This window comes from Scatophagus argus, chromosome 6 (genome assembly GCF_020382885.2).
Source record: "Scatophagus argus isolate fScaArg1 chromosome 6, fScaArg1.pri, whole genome shotgun sequence".
NCBI classification, from domain to species: domain Eukaryota; kingdom Metazoa; phylum Chordata; class Actinopteri; family Scatophagidae; genus Scatophagus; species Scatophagus argus.
This window is the reverse complement of record NC_058498.1, coordinates 12,562,330-12,582,335: the sequence shown is the minus strand read 5'-3', so window position 1 is coordinate 12,582,335 and position 20,006 is coordinate 12,562,330. Positions and strand designations below refer to the sequence as shown.

The 20,006-nt window shown below is 38.4% G+C and overlaps 3 protein-coding genes across 5 annotated transcripts in view; 1 reads left to right on the top strand and 2 right to left on the bottom strand.

Annotated features, from left to right (window-relative positions):
• The window catches only part of obscna (obscurin, cytoskeletal calmodulin and titin-interacting RhoGEF a), a 41,694-nt gene extending 40,486 nt beyond the window's left edge, over window positions 1-1,208 (bottom strand). The window contains exon 1 of the mRNA XM_046391951.1: window positions 443-1,208. The gene's annotated coding sequence lies outside the window, so the exon portion shown is untranslated. The remainder of the gene's footprint in view (window positions 1-442) is intronic.
• A 428-nt stretch (window positions 1,209-1,636) lies between these two features.
• On the bottom strand, window positions 1,637-8,506 carry zgc:153738 (uncharacterized protein LOC558115 homolog). 3 transcript variants are annotated; one of them, XM_046391400.1, is made up of 20 exons: window positions 8,478-8,506; window positions 7,670-7,997; window positions 7,406-7,525; window positions 7,016-7,198; window positions 6,867-6,938; window positions 6,343-6,548; window positions 6,160-6,244; window positions 5,955-6,065; window positions 5,680-5,755; window positions 5,416-5,522; window positions 5,131-5,217; window positions 4,981-5,042; window positions 4,768-4,850; window positions 4,370-4,477; window positions 4,216-4,284; window positions 4,085-4,140; window positions 3,660-3,746; window positions 3,379-3,556; window positions 3,050-3,288; window positions 1,637-2,898 (listed from the first exon to the last, which is right to left on the bottom strand). In XM_046391400.1, exons 1-20 carry the CDS (start codon window positions 8,486-8,488, stop codon window positions 2,776-2,778), a joined length of 2,391 nt encoding a protein of 796 aa, XP_046247356.1. In that variant the 5' UTR covers window positions 8,489-8,506; the 3' UTR covers window positions 1,637-2,775. The 3 variants fall into 3 exon arrangements, with proteins under 3 accessions (XP_046247356.1, XP_046247354.1, XP_046247355.1); XM_046391398.1 differs by having other exon boundaries at window positions 4,085-4,284; XM_046391399.1 differs by lacking the exon at window positions 8,478-8,506 and adding an exon at window positions 8,324-8,398 and having other exon boundaries at window positions 4,085-4,284.
• Window positions 8,507-9,121: 615 nt separating this feature from the next.
• On the top strand, window positions 9,122-19,038 carry alkal1 (ALK and LTK ligand 1). The gene is made up of 6 exons (XM_046392863.1): window positions 9,122-9,896; window positions 10,237-10,518; window positions 13,758-13,811; window positions 14,646-14,729; window positions 16,285-16,358; window positions 18,545-19,038. Exons 2-5 carry the CDS (start codon window positions 10,248-10,250, stop codon window positions 16,347-16,349), a joined length of 474 nt encoding a protein of 157 aa, XP_046248819.1. The 5' UTR covers window positions 9,122-9,896; window positions 10,237-10,247; the 3' UTR covers window positions 16,350-16,358; window positions 18,545-19,038.
• The last annotated feature ends 968 nt before the right edge of the window (window positions 19,039-20,006 follow it).

The following is a 20,006-nucleotide window of genomic DNA, read 5'->3' as shown; positions in this document are numbered from 1 at the left end:
TTACTAAACTGATTAATATGATACTTGAGCTCATGAAATACTTGTCATGGCTGGCTGCTCCCACTATCATGACACAAGGTTGTCTGAGGAGGTACACCAAGAGGAGGGTCGTTCTATCTCATTAACTACCAGCTAAAATCACATACACAATACACAACACACAACACAGTAAACAACACTGAATTTGCCAGTAGGATCCTCTATGAGATGGCATGTGGGATGTCATGTAATAGAATTGTAATTAAAAACTCACTTGGAATAAGTTGAGCAAACTCAAAACAGGTAAGAAAGAAATGTACAACCATTAAAATATATTTTCCATTAACACCACACATAACCAGTGATGATATCAATTCTATCAAAGTATGCCAAGAAATAATGACTAGAAAAACCACCAAAATGACATAAGAACATATCAGATCATATGCAGGGATGCACCCACCTTCAGCACAAGACAAATGTTTCATAGAAAGTATAAAATCCTTGCACAGTCTCTTGTTGCACTGATGGCAAAAAGCAAAACACCTTCACCTGAAAAAAGAGATGGATAAAAGATCCACTATGGCAGGAGATCTCTCCGGGTCTTGCCTTGTTTCTCACAAAGCTTTTCAGATTAACAACAAAAGATTAGCCAGAAGAAAACATGTCCAAGTTTACAAGCTGTGTCCCAGTCCACAAAGCAGACAGCCTATAGTGCTTTCTCTTTTTTCCTAGCTTTGATGGAGTGTAGTGCTGAACAGCTGACATATCTCTCCCCACACACTACCTTCCAAAATAGCTTTCTGTCAGTATGAGGGCAAAGATAGCTTCGGCTTTAATGGTGTGAGGAAACTCATGTCCAGCATCAGTAGAACTATAACAAAACGATCAAAATGTACACATTAGGCTTAATGTTTTTAATGGTTTTCTAGTGTAAGTGGATGAGTGACAGACAAGCTAAGAGCAAATTACCTGAAAGCATCTTACAGTGTAAGTTACCATCATGTAGCTGCTCATGACTGTGCTGTTTCACATGTGATCAAATTCACCACCAGGTTGCTTTCACGGAAATCCAAGCTCTCCTCCACAAAACTGACTGGTCCAAGACAGAATACAGCATTCTGCATACATGCTGTAGTGTTATAAGGTTGACATTTAATAACATCCTCTTCACAATGCTGACCCATATCTAGCAGTGTGCTAAATCTCGGTTTGGAGAGATCAGTTTCTAGCACTGCTGCAGTTCACAAAAAATTACTAAGCCACACATTTCCTCTCTTAAATAACATCTGATCAAAATTCCCTTGTGAGGTCTTTTCCTGACATCAGAGTCAGTGAAAGTGCTTTGCTATCCACGATGGCTAGCCTCTCAGTACTATAGGACAACATTGGGAAGAAAGCATTAAAAGTACCATAGTAGCCATGCAATATTAAGTATATATAGCCTGAAAATACCTATGCACCCACCCCTAGCTGATCTTACATCAAGGTATGTTGGGATAAGGTATTTTTGTTTGCATTACAAGAAGGCGCAAATCTGACAGAAACAGAACAGAACAGAACAAAGCCAGGACTACCTCAGTTTGATAGACAGCTCCATGTGCCACTGAGCACTCATAGGTCCAGTGAAACTCGACAGGATAATCTCTGTGCAAAAAAACAACTTGTCGTCACTGGGATGGGAATGATGGCCTGCAGATACTAAGCAGTCTCATTTTACAGATCTCAAATGCATTTAACAGCTTTCTTGGACATTTCAATGGGAGAGGATAGCCAGTTTAGGTACACTTAAAGAGCTTTTGCATATGCATCTCCAACAGTGCCGGTAATTAATTGATTTAAATTTGGCATGTTAAATCCTTTGAAGATTAAAGCAGGACAAGGCCAAGTTATACATTGCCACAGTGAAGATGGCCAACAACCCTGAAATGTGGGCCTTCACATGTGCAGCATCCTATCGATGGTGCACACAAGATAAAAATAGAATAATGTCAAAGCAACCAAGGCAATGTGAGGATGTGTGGAGTGAATTTAGAACTCGACAAAACAGCTGAACAGTCCACCTAAGCCTCTGGATCCTTGTTTGGAAACACTGCCCCCTCCTGTGTGTCACATTTCTTCTGGTCCAGACTCTCTACACCTGACAGCAGTCATAACAGAGAAATACAGGGATGTTCAATGTATATATTTAATCTACAGTCGTTAACTGATCATCAGCCCAGTCATGTTAAACATCGTTTTGTTAAGGTGTTATCTTAGTGTGTAATTTTCACAAATGTAGAATTTATAACTGTGCCATAGTCAGGAAGCCACAGGCATACAGTAGAACAACGTTAGATGACCTTGACAAAAGTAAATAAGAGTCTTGGCATGTCCAATTACAGCATGGCCTTGGGTCTGATAAGTATAGCAATAGGAGTCTGTCCACTGGAGCCAGGCCACTGTATGTGTTTCAGATCATATTCTTACAGAAAATGGTGTTTAGTTGGCTGCATATTGAGTCATATTTCAAGATTTAAAGTAAATATTAGGCAAACATGGAAACTGAATACAATGCTGAGATTGTGATATGATCCCTCCCTCTCTTACAGACTGTACAAAGTCCTATTAGAAGTGTGAGAGCTGTGGCTTTCTGTCACCTTTAAGCAAGTTCCAGTAACAGGTCCAAAAATCTTTTATCATGACATTGTATTATATTTTCTTTTAACACAATATTTTATCCTAAAATACGTACTTGACAGTCCCAAAAGCAAAACAAAAGGACTGTTGTAAACATAATTTATTTCTTTTTTAAACTTATTTTTTCCTTTTCTTCTCTTTATTCTTGGCCTCTTTTCCTTTAACTGGTGCTTCTTCTTCTTCCTTTCCTGTGGCAGCTTTAATCCTCTTCTTTCCCAGGGGAGTTTTCGCATACCAGTTCTGATGATACGCAATGAAAAAAAAAGCACAAAATCAATATAAATCAATATAAGTACAAACTAAACAAATATGATGATATTATTAAAATGAATTTGCAGCAAAGCAGTTACAAATGTGAAAATGCAAGAAAAAACAAAGTATGACACTGTACTTTAAGGGCCTCTTCTTCTTCCTGAAACACAGGATCAATCTTGGCTAATGGAGGAACAAACTCAGCAGCAGTCAGTGGTTTGTTTGCCTGTTGTAAGATGCGACGCTTGGTGACCACGCTCTTGATCACCTGGACCATGTGGCCCGGCGTGTAGCCATCAGAAATCTTTGCAAGAGAGCTGAGGTCCAGGTCCTTGGTCACCTCACCTCCCTGTTTGTTGATCAGTTGCTTCCACATCTCTGAAGGTAGAATCAAAAGACATTTTTCATACCCGAAATCAAAGATATCATTAAAATAATATCAAGAACTAACATTGTATCTATTCTTACTGTATCTTGAGCCATAGTCAGGTCTTGGGATGAGAATGATTTTGCTGTACATTTTACACAGTGACTTGATATCAGCACTTAGTGGGTCTTTAGTTGTTCCGACTATCAGAACACGGTCCTCCCCTCTGATCAGCTTGAGAGACTTAAGCAAGTCTTTCTTCAAGCGTTTGGGATCTAACTGTGTACACAAACAAAATGGTTTCAATTGCTTGGTAAATCAATGACAGAGACTTTTAAAGAACATAATGATGCTTTTCAGCTTTCATCTCGCTCAGGAATACCTCTTTTTCTTCCCTGGGAACTTTCTTGTAGAAGATTTTTTCTGTGTCTCCAATCCATATTAATGAAGGTTGCAGCAATCTGGCAACCTGTGCGAAGATTAAATTGAAGAACGACATTTTTCCTTTCTCCAAAAGGCTAAATGTAAATACCTGTGAGAGCCAAGGTCTTAAAATTTCTTATGTTCCACCATGAAATTTCAAGTTTACCATGACATACTAAACTTTACCAAAAGCAGGTACAACATGACAGCATGCTGCCCTGCATACCCCAACTCTCTGAGGGAGACCAACAGTACTATAGTGTTTTACTTTGAGTATTCAGTCACAAGTTACTAATGAGATTAAGTTTTACTAACAAAGAAAATAAGGTCGTTACATGCTTAATTGGCAACAGCACTGGTTTCTATTGAATATTAGTATGTTACCTTTAACACCATATGAAGCATCATGGCGAGACCACTCTTGCCTGGGTACTTTCCTGCTGTGTTCAGAGGAGACAGATCAAATAGGCTGGCGCCTGTCTCCTGGCAGATTGCGTGGACCAACATCTTCTTACCTACACCTGCTGGCCCTGCCAGTAGGATGGACTTTATCAGAGGAGCCTTCTCATGTACCACCTGAGAGCCTGCAGACAATATACATCTCATTATATACCACAAATAACATTTTTTGTTCTATTTATTTTCAATATGATTTGAAAAATTTAATACCTAGTGGTAAAACTGCATACAAAGATAAGACCTGTCGTACGTCCAACAATGATGGCATGGGCTCAATATCATTTTGTCTTAGTGTGGTCCCAAGGTAGCTATAGTCACCTAGGAACAGGAGGGATCAACTATAAGACCAAATGCTAATAACCTTCAAAGTGAATCAATGGAAAAACTGAAAGAAGGGCCTTCGTTGATAAGAGAATATTGTGATTATAATGTTTTAGCAATGACTAACCAGAAGGGGGCAGCACACCACCACAAGTATCTGTTTACCTTGACCACCACAAAATGTTCAGTTATGAGTTCTGTACTGTGTCTACACATGAAAATAAAAATACAGAAAGAGTTCTGAAAGATGGCACACCAGTTAAGACAAACAACATACAAAGTCTTACCCAAGTAATCCTGCAGTCTAACATTATTTGCTTGTTTCAACAAGCCCTGTTCCACCAGCTCCTGACACAGAGACTCAAGAGTCCTAGTAGATGTGAATACATTATGCAACTGTTTTTTCCAGAATTTGCATTTACTAATTGATTGATTTAATACAACTAAATTTTGTATTGGCAATCTTATGCTTCATAATTACATCCTCTTTGTGACCTCACCTATCAGATGTCAAGTCTTTCTCCTTTTTTTTCTTCTTCCCACTTTTAGATGCTTTCTTTTTCTACAGGGTGAAATAAATATCAGGACAAATCAACTGAGACCAAACCTCTAAGACAAATACAATGTGTTATTTGCCTTTCACTTGTTACCTTGACATTTCCTTTGGTTTTACCACCCTTGTCTTTATCCACAGCTAGCTTCCATTCAGCCAGCTCTTGTCGCATCTGCTCATCTACCTGATACAAGCAGAACAGATCAATGAGTGCAATTAAAGGATGTGTTTTAAACAACTGAGACTGAGAGACTAAACTGGTAAAATTATGGCACTGATGCCTAATGCTCTGTTAGTTTGGTTTTTAAATTCCTAACATGTTCATTAGAGAATATTATGTTAGAGAAGTTTTACAATGTTTGTATTCTCTAGTCAACACCACCTGTACTCGAATCTCAGCCTCAATGACTTTCCTTTTTTCTTCCTTAATCAGGTCCACTTCGTGTCTCTGGTTGAAGTTTTTGGACTCATTGCGGGTTTGCCAAAAATCTGAGGGTGATAAACATTCATTTCAACTCTATGTAAATGAGTAACTATTACACTATTGTCCCATCTTAAAACCACACACACAGGTATTGAACTGAATGTGAACTTACAAGTGGTGCGCATCCACTGAATATGTTTATCTTTTTCAATTGAAACTTACCTACAAAGGTTTTGTTTCCCAATTCCAACTCTGACAGAAAAGCCGAAGGCAGCATCTTCAGTCCTGCCTCCTCTTCCTGTGGTTCAGAATAAAGTTACCTTAGTTCACTGAATGTGCAGCATTTTTTGTGATACTGCTAACAAGGTCTGGTTTGAATAAGTGAATTCATTTATTCCATATTCTTATCAATTTTAAATAGGCTTATATCACCAGCATTCAATGAATATTATATTAAAATCAATAAAAATGTACTTAATACAGCTGTAAGCTATTACTTCCTCATCTTCCTTTCCTTTGTCCTTTTTTCCCCTTTCCTTCTTCTCTTCCTTCCCTTTTGGTTTGTTGTTGGAATCCTCCTCTTCCTTTGCAGCAATTTCTTCCAGTAACTGAAAAATGTGCACACACCAAACACCACTGTTCTTCAGTAAACTACTGTAAAATATGCAGTAAATCATACTTTTTTCTCAGGGTGTATTTGACCTGCTGAGGGTCTTTTTCAGCAAAAATGAGGGCTGAGCCTCCTTCCTCCACATCTGGGTAGTCTGGGAATGACCCTGTAGCATCACTGTTTAATAAAACAACAAACAGAAAAGAAAACAACTATGTTATTCTTTTTCACTGAATTTTTTCAAAATCATGACAAGCTCCTCTATGTCACCTTACCGGCATTCAATGAACCACTGTCGAATTTGGGCTTTCATGGTCTTGCTCATGTCATGACCCTCCACATCTCGCAGCTGTTTTGTGACAGCCTCGACAGACTTTTGATAGTCGTCATCGTGCTCCTTTTGTTTAATCCTCATGCAAGCTTCATTGGCGTGAGCAGTGATTTCTGCAGGGCGTGGCACCATGTATTTTGGATCCATGGCCTAACAAGGGGATGACCAAGCATACTTTAAAATACTGTTGTTAAAATACTGCCCTCCTTCAGGACAGGAAAAATTTAGGGGAAAAACATTTTAACAACATGATATATTAATTAGAAATATTGTGATACAGCTTTCATGATGCAGCCGCTCCTTTTTAATAGAAAAATTTCCTGCAGAGGATGACATAAGGTCTTAAAGTATGCATATCATCCAGCTTTTAGGTTGGTTTCATTAGAAGTACCTGTGGTTCGTAAAAAGTTGCGGATGTCTTTTTATAATTTAGGACAATTAGCAACATTGATGGCTCATTTTGCTCACCATTCCCAGAAAAATCATTTCCTCATCCCGAGCAATATTTGTCCTTCTCCTCTGTATGTAGCCCCTCCACACCTGCAAATCATATTCAACTAAATGTTTCAGCATAAAAGATGACACAAGCCAAAGAAAGAGACATATAAGATGATGACCTTCTGAATGCAGACAGCAGCGCACTCAGTGCTAGCTGCTCCAGGGTCCTTGATCCTATATATCCTGTTCATATTCCTGCTCTCTTCATTCAACTTTGCCCTCAGGCGTCCTTGGCGAGCCCTCTCTGCCACTTGAATGATCTTAATGGCCTCCTCCTGACTCATGTGCTTGGCCATTAGAAGCTGTGAGGACCACAAAAAGAAGTAGGCAAAATAACTGAAATATTTTTTCAGCTCGTCATTTGTTCATTAAATAACAGCAGCAAGCAACAAAGTTGAAGGCCATATGTGTTAAACTCTTTTTGCATGCAAAAAAATGAAATCTTAAGTTAACAACGAATGAGCTGCACATACAAGCTTTAAGTAAGACATGGCTAATTTACAACTTGCCTCTGGGCTTTCAGTAGCCTCCACTATTTTCAGGATATTTGTCAGCATCGTCTTTCGGTCTTGGAGTTCTTTGCTGCACTCACCGATGAAATAACGGGGGATAGGTATCTCAAGGTCTGCCTAAAATGACAACAAAGAAAACAGCTGCTGAGTTTTGTCAGTATTTAAGGGTCATGCCTGATAAATCCAATGCCAATTGTAAATAAGTATAAGTAATTTTGTTCGGGTAATTTCCTCAAACTTGCTCTGAAAAATGAAACTCACAGGTGTCAGCTTCAAGTCGTGAAGGACATCATCCACATAGTGGTACTCTGAAAACTCCTTTTCCACCATTTCATTTTTCAGCTCTAACACCCTCCCCATCACACCATCAAGGATCGACCGAATAACTCGTCTCTTCTGAGGATGGACCACCTGGTCATACACCTTCTCTAGCTGTCTGAAGATTTGAATGTAGCGGACATAAAACACGGCCAGACGCTGGAAAAATACTACCCTGTCCTTCTCTGGGCGTGGGGGCTCAGCAGACAGTTCCTCAGTCAGAAGATGACTCAACTCTAACTGGGCATCTGCCCACAGCTGGTTGTATGTCCTGTCACAATACAAAAATTGATGAGCTGAGAACCAGGCTGTCAAAATTACTTGATGTTTGGTGGGTGATAGTCAAGAGGAAATATGTCATAGTATATGCATGCAATGGCTCATATATTCAATGGAACATGTCTGTAACTAGTGATTCAATCAGTAGCAGTAAAGTTTTTGCTACCACCCTTTCACCATAAGCTAGGCTTTTGGTTAACTTGTTTTTTGTTAACATGTATTGCTTTCTGTCGTATTGATCAATGCTAACTTCCAAATATACTTTTAGTTACGAGACTCAGTAATACAAGTTTTATTATATTTTTACGTTTTACTCACAGCATGACCGTACACGTTCACTTTAACACAGCTAGGGATGTTTGCGTGAAACCAGCTAGCTAAAGTTAGCTAAAGTTACATTGACAAGCTAATGTTGATGATGATGACAAATGCTATATGTACGGCAAAAAGCAGTAGTTGCTGGTAGGTTTACCTTTGCGACATATCTCTGCCTCCAGAAAAATAAAACAAAAACAACAAAACAAGTTTCAAACTGTAACGCTGAACTAACGTGAGCTACAGCGTATCAAAGATGGCTTAGCTTTCGCAAGTTGACATCGACGCTTGGCCCGTTTCCATAGTAACGGTCCCTCCGGAAGTAACTCGAAGACACCTTTTCATCAACGCAAATCGTGGAAGAAACTGAAACTGTCTTTTACACCACCTACTATACCTTGGCTACTTGATCTGAACAACAACAATAATGATAATCATAATGAAAACTTCAGCGCAAAGAGCAAGTGTTTCAGGTCATCTACTTTGAACTTCCTTTAACTGCTTGTGCAACAAGTGAGACACCACTAGGTGACGTGCTTCCTAAGGATTCACGCTCGCGCTTTTTTGTTCTGCTGTGTTATGGAAAGTGCAAATGCGGGATAGCTGCCTGTGCCAGCAATATAATGGAATATTAGTTGCCTAATAAATTTACAACATAAATGACAGATGAAAATATGAAACAATCAGCAGACTTCATGCACTAATGAATTATTACACTCGCCTACATTCTGCTTGGACTGCTGTTTGTCTCTAAGGGTATCAACATTTATATGTAATAATATGTAATGTACACCACTAACTATTTGGACTCCTGTTCAAATGTTCTTTTGAGTGATTTATGGACCCTCGATTTTTTAAAAACTTTTATAACCTCTGTCAGAACCATAGAATTCTGTTCAGGAAGGGAGGAAAACAGGCGGATGGCTGCTCTTGGAGGCGCATTCTCTGCAGCGCTTAGGCGGTCACAAGACTTGGACATCGATGAACAAAAAAAAAAAAAAAAAAAAAAACGACACGCTGACAGGTCAGCTAGAAGCTACAGGCCAGAGATTCTTCTCTTCTCTGCATCCAACATCCAACAAGTTGGTCCATTTGGAAAACTACTTTCATGCGCGCTGCAGCACCACAGTCTTTGTCGTTTATTTGTGTGTGAATATATGAATAGAGCTGTTTTATAGGTGTTGAACAATTACTCTGTTTGGATGTTGTCATTTTTATTTGTAGATAAATAGTCCTGTAAAACTACAACTGGTGATGTAAAATTACAACAAGTGATGTTTTTGTGCGTAAAGGAAGGGCGCATGCCAAAGTGAGCCGAATGTCACTGGAAGAAATTGCAAGATGTCAACATTGCTTTACCACCCACTCGAAATCGATTGTATTACCTTCAAGAACGTGGCTCCTCGTATAAATAGGGACGCATTATTTCAAGAAAGACGGTGGTGAGCACAGTCTGCTGGCTGTTCTCTCTCTCTCTCTCTCTCTCCTATTGGGACCACAGACAACGCCTGGAAGAATTTGCTGAAGACAACTGCGTCCACTTTCTGGGACATAAGCGTCTTTTACTCCTAAACCAGTAAGTCTAAAGTTGGACTGACTAAATTTGTTTTACTTTTGTATTAAACAAGAAGAAATGTGACTACTGCCTAAAGTAGACTGTACCAGAACATTTCTGGTGATTAATTCCACTTTTGGAGGATATGCATATTACCTCCGACACGGATTTTTATATATCTATATATGTATGTGTGTGTTTGTTGATGTGAAGGATCTCTGCGCTAATACATGTGTGGGGGTTAAACACTGATGCCAAGTGTACAGCTATGTTCATGGCTGTTAAAATTACAAAATCAGTTGAATGACTCAGTAGCAACCTCATAACCCCCGTGTAACAAACTTATTTACTCATGTTTCAGACAGTTAAGTCATGCAGGTGGAGAGGAAATGGCACATACTGTTGACAATCTTCTTTCTGCTCATCACCTCGGGCCAGTGTATGGACAGCAAGGATGTCAAGCAGAAAGAGAGAAGGACCCTGTTGGATCTAATCTTACAGGTTATCAGAGAAAGCCAGCAACGGGACAGAGCTGTCTCCAGACGCTGTAGCAGTGGGCTGTCCACTTCAGCCCAAGACATGAAGTTCTCTTCCCGTGAAAAGCCTTTCTATGTTCCTAGGCTGGATAACAGTAGACTCATAGGTAAGCTGATAAGATTTATTTTTAGTTCCTGATGATGAAAGCATAATCCCCATTTTACCGTGAGAGACAGCTGTCATTGGTCTGGTCTGTGCTGTATGTCTTATTTACTTTGTTACTGAATGGAACTTGGTGTATACATGATAATTTAGTATTTAATATTTAATATTTTATATGGAAATGGAATTAGGTTTACCTGCCCATGTGTGCTTAAATGGCAGGATACAGCATCCATATCTCTGTTGTCAAAAGTCCAACTCAATGTAAAGTGGTTGCATAATGCATGTAAAATAGGTTTGATTCATCTGTGTGGGACAAAAGGCTTATGTCACTTATTTCTAATAGATATGCCTTTACCCCACATCTTGGACATCGGAATTCATTGATTGATTAATGGACATAAACGCAGAGAGGTACTATGTAATAATGTAGGAGGAGCATCATTATGCCAAACTCCTGAATGATTCATTCACTGTGATTCATTGTGCATTCTTATACATGAGCACGCCACACGCACACACACTATGACGTGCCAGAGAGCGTGTCCAATCTCAATCTTCTCCATAAGATGTATCACGCATAGTGGAGAGAAAAAGACTGGCTCTGTTGTGTCACATTAATGCAATTTACAGCAATGCATCAAAGCTGCAAACGCTCATTTTGACTGATTATGAAACACTGAGCCTGTAAGAGGAGACTATGAAGACTTACGTCATTTATGTACATTGTACAGTCCAGGCCATATGTAACTGCTTTGACCGTCAATCTTATTCTCACAAAAACTGATCCAAGTTCATTTCTCCTGAAATGAACATATGTTGAGCTTTAGCTGAGGTCTGTGAAGAGTGAGACCTCCTATTCTTGTTTCAACCTTTATTGTCTTAAATAAAGCATTATGTACAGACTGGGATTAAGTAAATCTTTGATACATAATTTAATAATCAGTAATCTGAGATCCAAGACAGAGGGTTTGTCCCAGTCAAACTATAACAAGAAACTGTACCTAGATAGTCCTTTTATGGCATGTAACTGTTTTTATTGCTGTAACAGGCAAAGTTACAATCTAGGACTGTGCCTCATTGGTATGTGCAGTGGGAGTTTAGAAAGTGCAGAGAGAACACAGTGTGTTGTTTATCTGCAATTTGAGGTTCTTCCCTACCATCACTATCAATCAGATCATGTTTTAGAGACATTGCACAGGCGTTGTAAAGCTCAAAGTCCCGGCTCCAGCTTATGCAATTGGAAAAGTACCTTTCTCAGACCACTGGCTGGATGGAATTTATCTTTTGAGGATATTAAAAGCTGCATATTAGCAACTGGTGCATGTGACACTACCAAAGATCCATGGTCACGCAAAGATAGATGTTTTGAACACAATGAGGAGGAAGCTGAAGTAACTATAATCACACTGATGTGTTCACCATACAGTAGCAGTCTCTGTGTGTGACTCCAAAGCCCTGACAGTGTCACCAGAATGGCAGTTCTGGTCAAGACAGACACAAGGGAACACGAGTGTCATGAGATGACCGTTGTTGTGACTTGGCGCTATATAAACATATTGAATTGAATTGAATGGAATTAATGTCCAGGAAGTACAATACACATCCAGGCTGCCATTTTCACCCTTCACATTTGGGTGTTTGTTTGGTTTATTCCTTCAGACTTTAATTTAAACAGATAGGGACCACTGATTTCAAGATCTCTTTTTCATGGTGGCCCTGAATAAAATACGTGTATAACATACAGATATATAATACAATAAATGTATATACAGTACATACAATGCAACAAACCACATAAACACATACATTCACACTGCTCCAAATCAGACCAAAGTGTCTCACATGGCGCGAAAGATGCATGTTTCTGCAAATTGTCCCAGATTTGTGGAAGATAATATTTAAAAGCCAGTTTCCCCTCTCACTATTAATATGTTGATTTTAAACAACCATTCTTGCGATCTAGTGCCGTGTGAACTTGATCTATACTTAAAGTAGCAGGTAAGATACAAGACAGTTTGCAAAGAAGTGCTTGTAAATGAATAGAAGTGCAATGCTGTTCTCCTCTTACTGCCCATGACAGCCACCCAACTTTCTCATACCATAAACAATGTGTTCTAAATCCATCCCCAGATATGACCCTAAGGTAAGAATGACTGGAGATCTGCTTTGAGATGTTTTAGAATGATGACAGGAGAATCCATATAAACAATATCATCATAGCCCACGAAGGATAAAAAGTTTACTGACCGAATTGCTTCCTGTCATTCTGGGTGATATATATTCCTTATTTCTACAAAAGAATGCCAATTTTGCTTTTAAGGACTTAGTCAGTTTATTTATATGTTTTTTGGGTTTTTTTCGTTTGTTTGAAGCGTAGTTTGTGATCAAGCCAGGAAACAAGGTATTTGTAAGAGGATACTGGTGTTCTGTTAAGATTAGTAATATTCATTGCAGTCGAACAGACAATGATCAAGAGAACATTATGCATTTTTATCTCAATTGTTGGCACTCTTACTTGCACATAACCCTAAGATACTAAGATATGTAGCTGTGTTTATCCTTTCAATCACTGTGGATAGGATGCTGTACATCTGGACTTGAAATGTTTTTTAAATTACATTCTGTGCTGGCGTTCACAGCGACTAAATTGTTATCTTTCAGCCTCCTCCTGCAGTTACAGCATTACATGATCCTGTGTCTGGGGGCTAATTTAATGTTAGCCCAGTAACTGCTAACATGGACTTATTGTGATGAGCACTGAGTTCCAATACAATAATCTCTTTAGCCTGTTAGTGGCCAGTATGTTGCCAGACACTTGGATGTGTTGCCTGCGTGGACACTGAGTTGAACGGGGGGGGACTGATACCCTTATCCCTTACCAGACCTTCTGAAGTAACCCTAATGACACCAGATCTCCATAGAAAATAATACAAAGGTATACATTCACAGAAATACTACATTTGTTGCACTACTGATGAACAGGTTTATAATGAACATGATTCATTATTCATATATCATAAGATGTAATGACTGCAGTAAAAATTATTTTACTGATCAATCATGAATAATAATCATGCTGCCTCATGTTGAAATGAATTATATTTTTAACCTTAAAGTGGTGATATGAGACATTTCCTTGATCACGATGATAGATGCAGTGACAGTCATAATCATCATGATTGCTGTGGAATTTGTAAAATGACAGTTGGTTGACAAACTAACAGCTGTTTTTTTTTCCAGAAATTGTTCCTAGAGATGTAAACATGAAAGACAGATTCATTCAGCATTTCACAGGTAAGACGAGACCACAAAGACAACGTCATGAGTGCACAGTTTCAGCCTTGAGCGCATTTTTCTGTTGTCTTCCCCAGATATTGCAAAACTATTTTGTCTGGCAAACATCGTTTAGAGCATAGTTAACACTTTTCCCAGAGACCTATTGGCACATGCAATCTTTGGAAATTTTTTGTTTTTCCCCATTAAAGAAAATTATATTTATTCCCTCAAACCAACATACAGTATGCTTAGGTAATGAAAAGCTTTGTGACCACTGGCACTGCTCTGGGTCAGGAGAAGGTTTCCTAGCTTAGCTGTATGGCAATACTGTACATACATCCTGCGAGGCCAGCGTACAGTGTGTGCTTAAGTCATAGAAGGCTTTGTGGGCACTGGTGCTGCTGTGGGTCAGGAGAGGGTTGCCTGGCTTAGCTGTAGGGCAGTGGTGCAGAGAAATAGCACATGGTCTGAAGCTGACAGAATTAAGGCTAAGGCAGTTCAAGGTTAAGCTGATTATTTGTTTTAGGACCAATGAGTAGACTTCATTATTGATGTGAAAATCTGGAAGTTTAAATGTTGGTACAGAAACCCTTAGAGGTGATTTTGTTTGAGGACCCAATTCATGAAGTCCAATTGAACCCTGACTTCTTAACCAAGTCTGTGACAGAGCATTGTTCACTTTCACTTTGTGAATTGTCTATTTTTTGTTTTGCTTTGTTTTTGTTTTCTTTTTATTACTGACAAATTCACTATGAGCTTTGGCATGGTTAGACAGCTGACTGGATAAAGAGGAAATAATGAAACCCTCGAAATCTTTTTTTCATTTTGCCTGACAAAACCTTTTCCATTAAGCAGGACCAGTCAAGTTCTCGTCGGAGTGCAGAACGCACTTTCATAGACTTTATCACAACACAAGGGACTGCTCAAGACCAGCATGTATGTATTCCTTTTTCCTCTGTCGCTGTTTTAATAATGTGCTCAATATCCGTTGTGCCATCACTATAGCATCACAAGTGTTATGCTTTTAAGGTCCTGAGAATCTACTCTATGAATCAGCATCTTATTGTGAGAGGTTTGTTTCACCATGAACAAAACTTTTGCCACAGTTGGAACAAGAGAGAGTTTGTGATGGAGATTCTTCTTCTTCTTCTCCTTTGAGCTCTTCATACTGGATTGAAGTGGGTGGGGCTTAATTGGGGAAAAAGTTGATCTCACATATTGGCATGCAGCAGTCGGGATTTAGCAATATTTGACTCAAAATCCGATGACAGCTGGTGTGCCAGTGTCAATCAAGTCTGATCAAATCACACCCACACACCGCTGGCGAAGCAGATTGACTGAGACTAATCTTTTCCAAATTTTTACTTTGATTCATGTAGTGATGAATACTTGCGGGTATAGAGAAATACTTAAAAATTACTTGCACATGACAAAATTATGTTTAAGCAGCAGTTCCCAACCATTTTTGCAATTTTTAAAATAAAACTATTTGATATTTCTGTGATTTGACTTCTCTAATTAACAGTTTTCAGAATCATGATGATGTAAAACTATCCAGTATTGCAAAATTAAAAAGCAAAGCTTTGAAAAGATTTGAAAATAAACCTTTTTAATTTGTGTGGCAGCACATGTTTATTTCCTTTCTTCAATCAGCTCATGAACCCTGGGAGCTGCTGATGTAGAAGCATCCAGAGCTATAAACAGTTTTCAAACTGACAGATCCGTCCTTCTCTCCGGGATGGTTACATGTGGGAATTAAAGAAATGACGTCAAGCAGACATTGGAGAATGACTGCAGACAGTGCTCCCTTGACGTGGATGGATATCTGTTTCGCTAAACTTCCTGCTCTTTGCCTTCATCAAGTCAGATGAATACATGTGATCTACAGTAGGTAGTTTAGTTTAAGGCATATAGTGAGACACAGTGGAAAAATACGGCTGGTTCACTGTCAGGATTCATGTTTTGGACTGGGGTGACACAGTGTATTGATGCTGTTGTTTTATTGTGTGTTGTTCACCGCAACATTTTACAGTTCTTTTTTTTTCACCGCAACATTTTTATAGTTCATGCTGATCTTATCGATGATGTTAGAAGGAAATATGAGTGAATGCGTACGTTAATTGAAGAACTGCACCGTTAAAGGAACATTGCAGCTTCAGAAGCAGAAGCTTTTGCAACACCTCTGACAACAGTACTGGCTCTTGTGTTTTTTTTCCATTTTCCCTCTCATTTTGATTGACACTATTATGTACTGAGTACCAGTGGATTGTGGTTGAAAGACTGGGAGTACACAACTATTTTGAAAACACTGGAACATATGCATCAGTAAAATCACCGGACTTGTATTATAATTTACTCCACAATGTGAAAGTTAAAAAGTGTTTTTCTCGTCTGGTAGCAGTGTTGTAGAATCTAGTCATTTAGAGGCAAATGATATTGTGAGGCTTATGCGGATAATAAAATGTTATGTAAAATGTGTTTTTTGTTTCAGATTACAAAAGATGTGCAAGATTGCTAACACGATTAGCAATGAGTCCACTCTGCATGCAATCGTAGATACTGCAAGTAAGTGACCTAAGTGGTTTTTCTCTTTTTTTTATCCATATATGAATGCTCTGATGCTCTAACGTATCAGAGTCAAAATGCTTAATTAATACTTAATTTACATATATATATATTTATTTTATGCATACGCTTTTAAATAATTTCCTCTCAGCATGACATGGAGAAATTTCTTTGTCGCCCACGGTCAGATTTATTCTAATATGCTTGACATGAAACTGATGCTCATATAATCAGAAACATATCTTTAGTACATCTGTTCAACATTTGGATGCTTTAAAAAAATATTTTTTGGTTTGGAAGATGTAATGCTTTCCTCTCAGAAAAAAAGGCCCTAAGTTATTTATTCTTTAGTTAATTAACAGTCATTTAAAGCTGGTCCTGATTGGCTGAAACTGCAGACAAATTCATTTAATCACAAGTGGGATCATTTGTGTTATAGCAGTCAAACTTTGAAACTCCTCACTCAGTGTCTCCTGCACTGTGCTGCAAGAACAACAAAAATACATTTAAAAGAATGTGGAAATAATTTTTAGTGCTAGTATTTCTTTCTTTCTTCATTGTTTGTTTGGCATGTTTTGTGCAATATTTGGTATGCTCAGTTAAAAATTGAAATTAAAAATGTCCTCTGGACAAAAGCTTGTCTGGGATGACCAACAGCTCTGTGACTGTATCTGCAAATGTAACTACAGTAACTATAGAGGCTGCAACAAAAAAATATTTTGAATGTGGATTATTTTTACAATTAATCATTTTGTCAGTAACATTTCTAAAAAACTGATAATTTTTCACGATATGGTCTCAGAACCTCAAATGTCCTGTTTTATCAGGTCGACAAATCCAAACTCAAAGGCGTTCATTTTAGTCAGTTACTAAAAATTGTTGATGCCTTTTTATTTATTTATTTATTTATTTATTTATCTTTTTGTCTTTTGGTCTTTTGATTAATTGTATATTGAGCTGTCAGCTCTTGGTAAAACAGTCACTTGTGCATGAGTGTTACGCCAACATTTTCGAGATGGGATTACTTCTCACTTTAATTGTCACAGATTAAAATGTAAATTTTATGGTCAATAGTTTCTTTGTACTCAACCGAAATAAAAATATATTTTTTAAGTGCAGCATTCCTTCATATTTTTATAAATCAATGCAAGTGTCACAAAATTGAGCGTCGTGGACGCAGAAAAAGGCTGAAGCCCGACGCAGAGTGTAAAAAGGGCAGGCAGGCGGGGCAGAGGTCCAATCAATAGTCTTTATTTTCAAAAAACAACTCAAAAAAAGCACACTCTTACTGTGGCAAAAAAACTGGCATGGCATGGCAAGACAAGGCAAAAAAGGAATTCCTGGCATGATCACACAGGCACACAAAAAGTAAGAAGTAATTCTCTTAATTCAATTTAAGAATTTCCCTTCGGGGATTAATAAAGGAATTCTGATTCTGATTCACATGGTTTATTTCTTAGGAATCAGTTGTTATTGCCAGCAACACTTGCATACTACATGTTTCTTATGTTAACCTTAAACACACTAAAACCAAATATGGCCAGCCTCAAGACGAAGGCAGGACTAAGACTATCGTCAGTGGAGTACAGATGAAGTCATAGTCATCCCTTTGTTAAGGTGATCTTTGATGACAGCAGGTCTGATGCGTCCACTGCTGTCTAGTCCTAAATCCAACTTGGGTAAAAGCATGTGCTTTCAGCGAATTAGTCATTAGGTCTAGCTGGTGAGTGATTGCTATGAAAGTTCATCTACACAAGTGGCCATTTCAGTTAATTTGAGTTTTTTGTGGTATAGGACTTCGGGTGATGATAAAATTGAGGAGGCTGACACATCCTCAGGTATTCAGTTCCTCTAGTGAATCAGATAATAAGATAAGATAATCCTGTCTGCACTGTTCTGAGAAATCTGACAAATGTATATCACAATTGAGGGACTTTTGACAGCATATTAAGTGATTCATTATTTAGTCATCCTGATCCTTTCTGAATGAGCTTAGACATAACATCGAGTAATGGCAGGCCAGTAATGACCCTCTTTAGAAGCTGGCAACGCAACTCCGACAGAAAGTCAGAGACGTCAGGATGTATCTTTGCCAATACTGGACAGAAGATATTTTTTTCTCTAAAATACAGCTTTAGAGTAGAAACTAAAGATGTGTAACTCATTTTTTTCTTAATTCATCTCAGGTCCCAAAAAAAATGGAAGAGGGATCAACGTGTTGCCAAGGAAGTGCCTTCAAATCCACAGCAGTCATAACATTGTTGTGTTTGTAGTGTTTCCATTGTTATTGTTCTTGTTGTCATTACTGAAAATGCTGATGGACATTGTTGTTTGTTTTTGAGTGGATTTGCTTTTTATTTACCTGCCTGTACCATATATTTGTAAGGACACATTAATTTAATGTTAAATACACCTATTTATTGAAAGGATATGTATATAATAATTTCACAATTATTTTGACTAGAAAAAGATAACTAACTGATAGAGAGGAAGCTTTTCTTTTTTATTCTTCTTCTCCATACATATGAATTCCTCTTCCACTATTGGTCTGAAAGATTTGTCATTGTCTTCATTACATTTTATTTGGCACTTGAGTGATTGCTGACACAGAGTACATATGGAATGACAACAGTGGTGATAATGCACTGCAGTATTGAACAATAAAGAATATTGAAGCACAGCATGTCTTGCTGTTATTTGAGATGAAGGAAATGAGGAGACAAGAGTTGGATCAGCCTTGTCGAGGCATACGGCGTGATGGGTGCGACTGCAAGCAGAGTACAAGGGAGTGGACTACTTATTACTGAAAAAATGTGTGAGGTCTTTTGATGGCGACACAGCATTCACCCCTGTATTGTTCTGTAAAAATGCATGAACGAACCTGGATTTGATTATAGGGTTGATCCAGTAGGAATTCTTTTTTTCTTCTGTTTTTTGGCTCGAACGTTTGTGTTCATCACTTCTCCGGATCTCGTCGATGCAGTCTATCCTGTCCCTGCTTCCCTGTCTCTGCAGTGCAGGTGTTACCATGACTGAATTCCCTCTTCTAACAGGAGTTGTTGCAAAATTTCTGGCAGATTCTTGAGTTTGTATCACACACTCAATCACAGCTGTCAGAAATCTTGAACTTTTGGACTCAACAGGATGTTGAGCAATTCAAACTCAACAGAACCAACTATACTGTGGAAAAGACCAGCAAAACTCTTTTAAGTAATCACACGTGCAAAGCATTTTAAATGGAGATTGTTTAAATTGCATGGCTATATTTGAATGTAAGTGCATAATCCTAGGGCATCTGATGCATTGGCAAATTGCTTTGGCAAGGGTTTCTTGTACAGCTAATGAATTCACTTTAGGAAGCACAACTGTTTTAAGCAAACTTTTTCCAGATGATCATAATCAAATGAACGAAGTGTGCAGTACTGCAGACCTGGAGGCTCAGCCCATTCATTACACATTTGAGTACACTGGCTGAAATTTGCTGCACGCTGAACATAATGTCCATTTTGACTTTTCTTCGTGCCAAGACAAGAAAAGTATCTATTTTCTCTCAAAAGCTGCTTGTTTTTACATTTTAGGTTTCATAAGTGGAAAACAGCAAACATTATGTATGAGAAAACAAGCAAAGCTGTCAGCTCCGCAGAGGGA

Coding starts and splice junctions, on each gene's coding strand:
- zgc:153738 (XM_046391398.1), bottom strand. Junction 6,939..7,015: donor CTGCTGTCTGCATTCAGAAG/GTCATCATCTTA, acceptor TATGATTTGCAG/GTGTGGAGGGGCTACATACA. Junction 3,747..4,084: donor TGCTTCATATGGTGTTAAAG/GTAACATACTAA, acceptor ATCTTCGCACAG/GTTGCCAGATTGCTGCAACC.
- alkal1 (XM_046392863.1), top strand. CDS start 10,248: ATGCAGGTGGAGAGGAAATGGCACATACTGTTGACAATCTTCTTTCTG. Junction 13,812..14,645: donor ATTCATTCAGCATTTCACAG/GTAAGACGAGAC, acceptor TTTTCCATTAAG/CAGGACCAGTCAAGTTCTCG. Junction 14,730..16,284: donor GGACTGCTCAAGACCAGCAT/GTATGTATTCCT, acceptor TTTTTGTTTCAG/ATTACAAAAGATGTGCAAGA.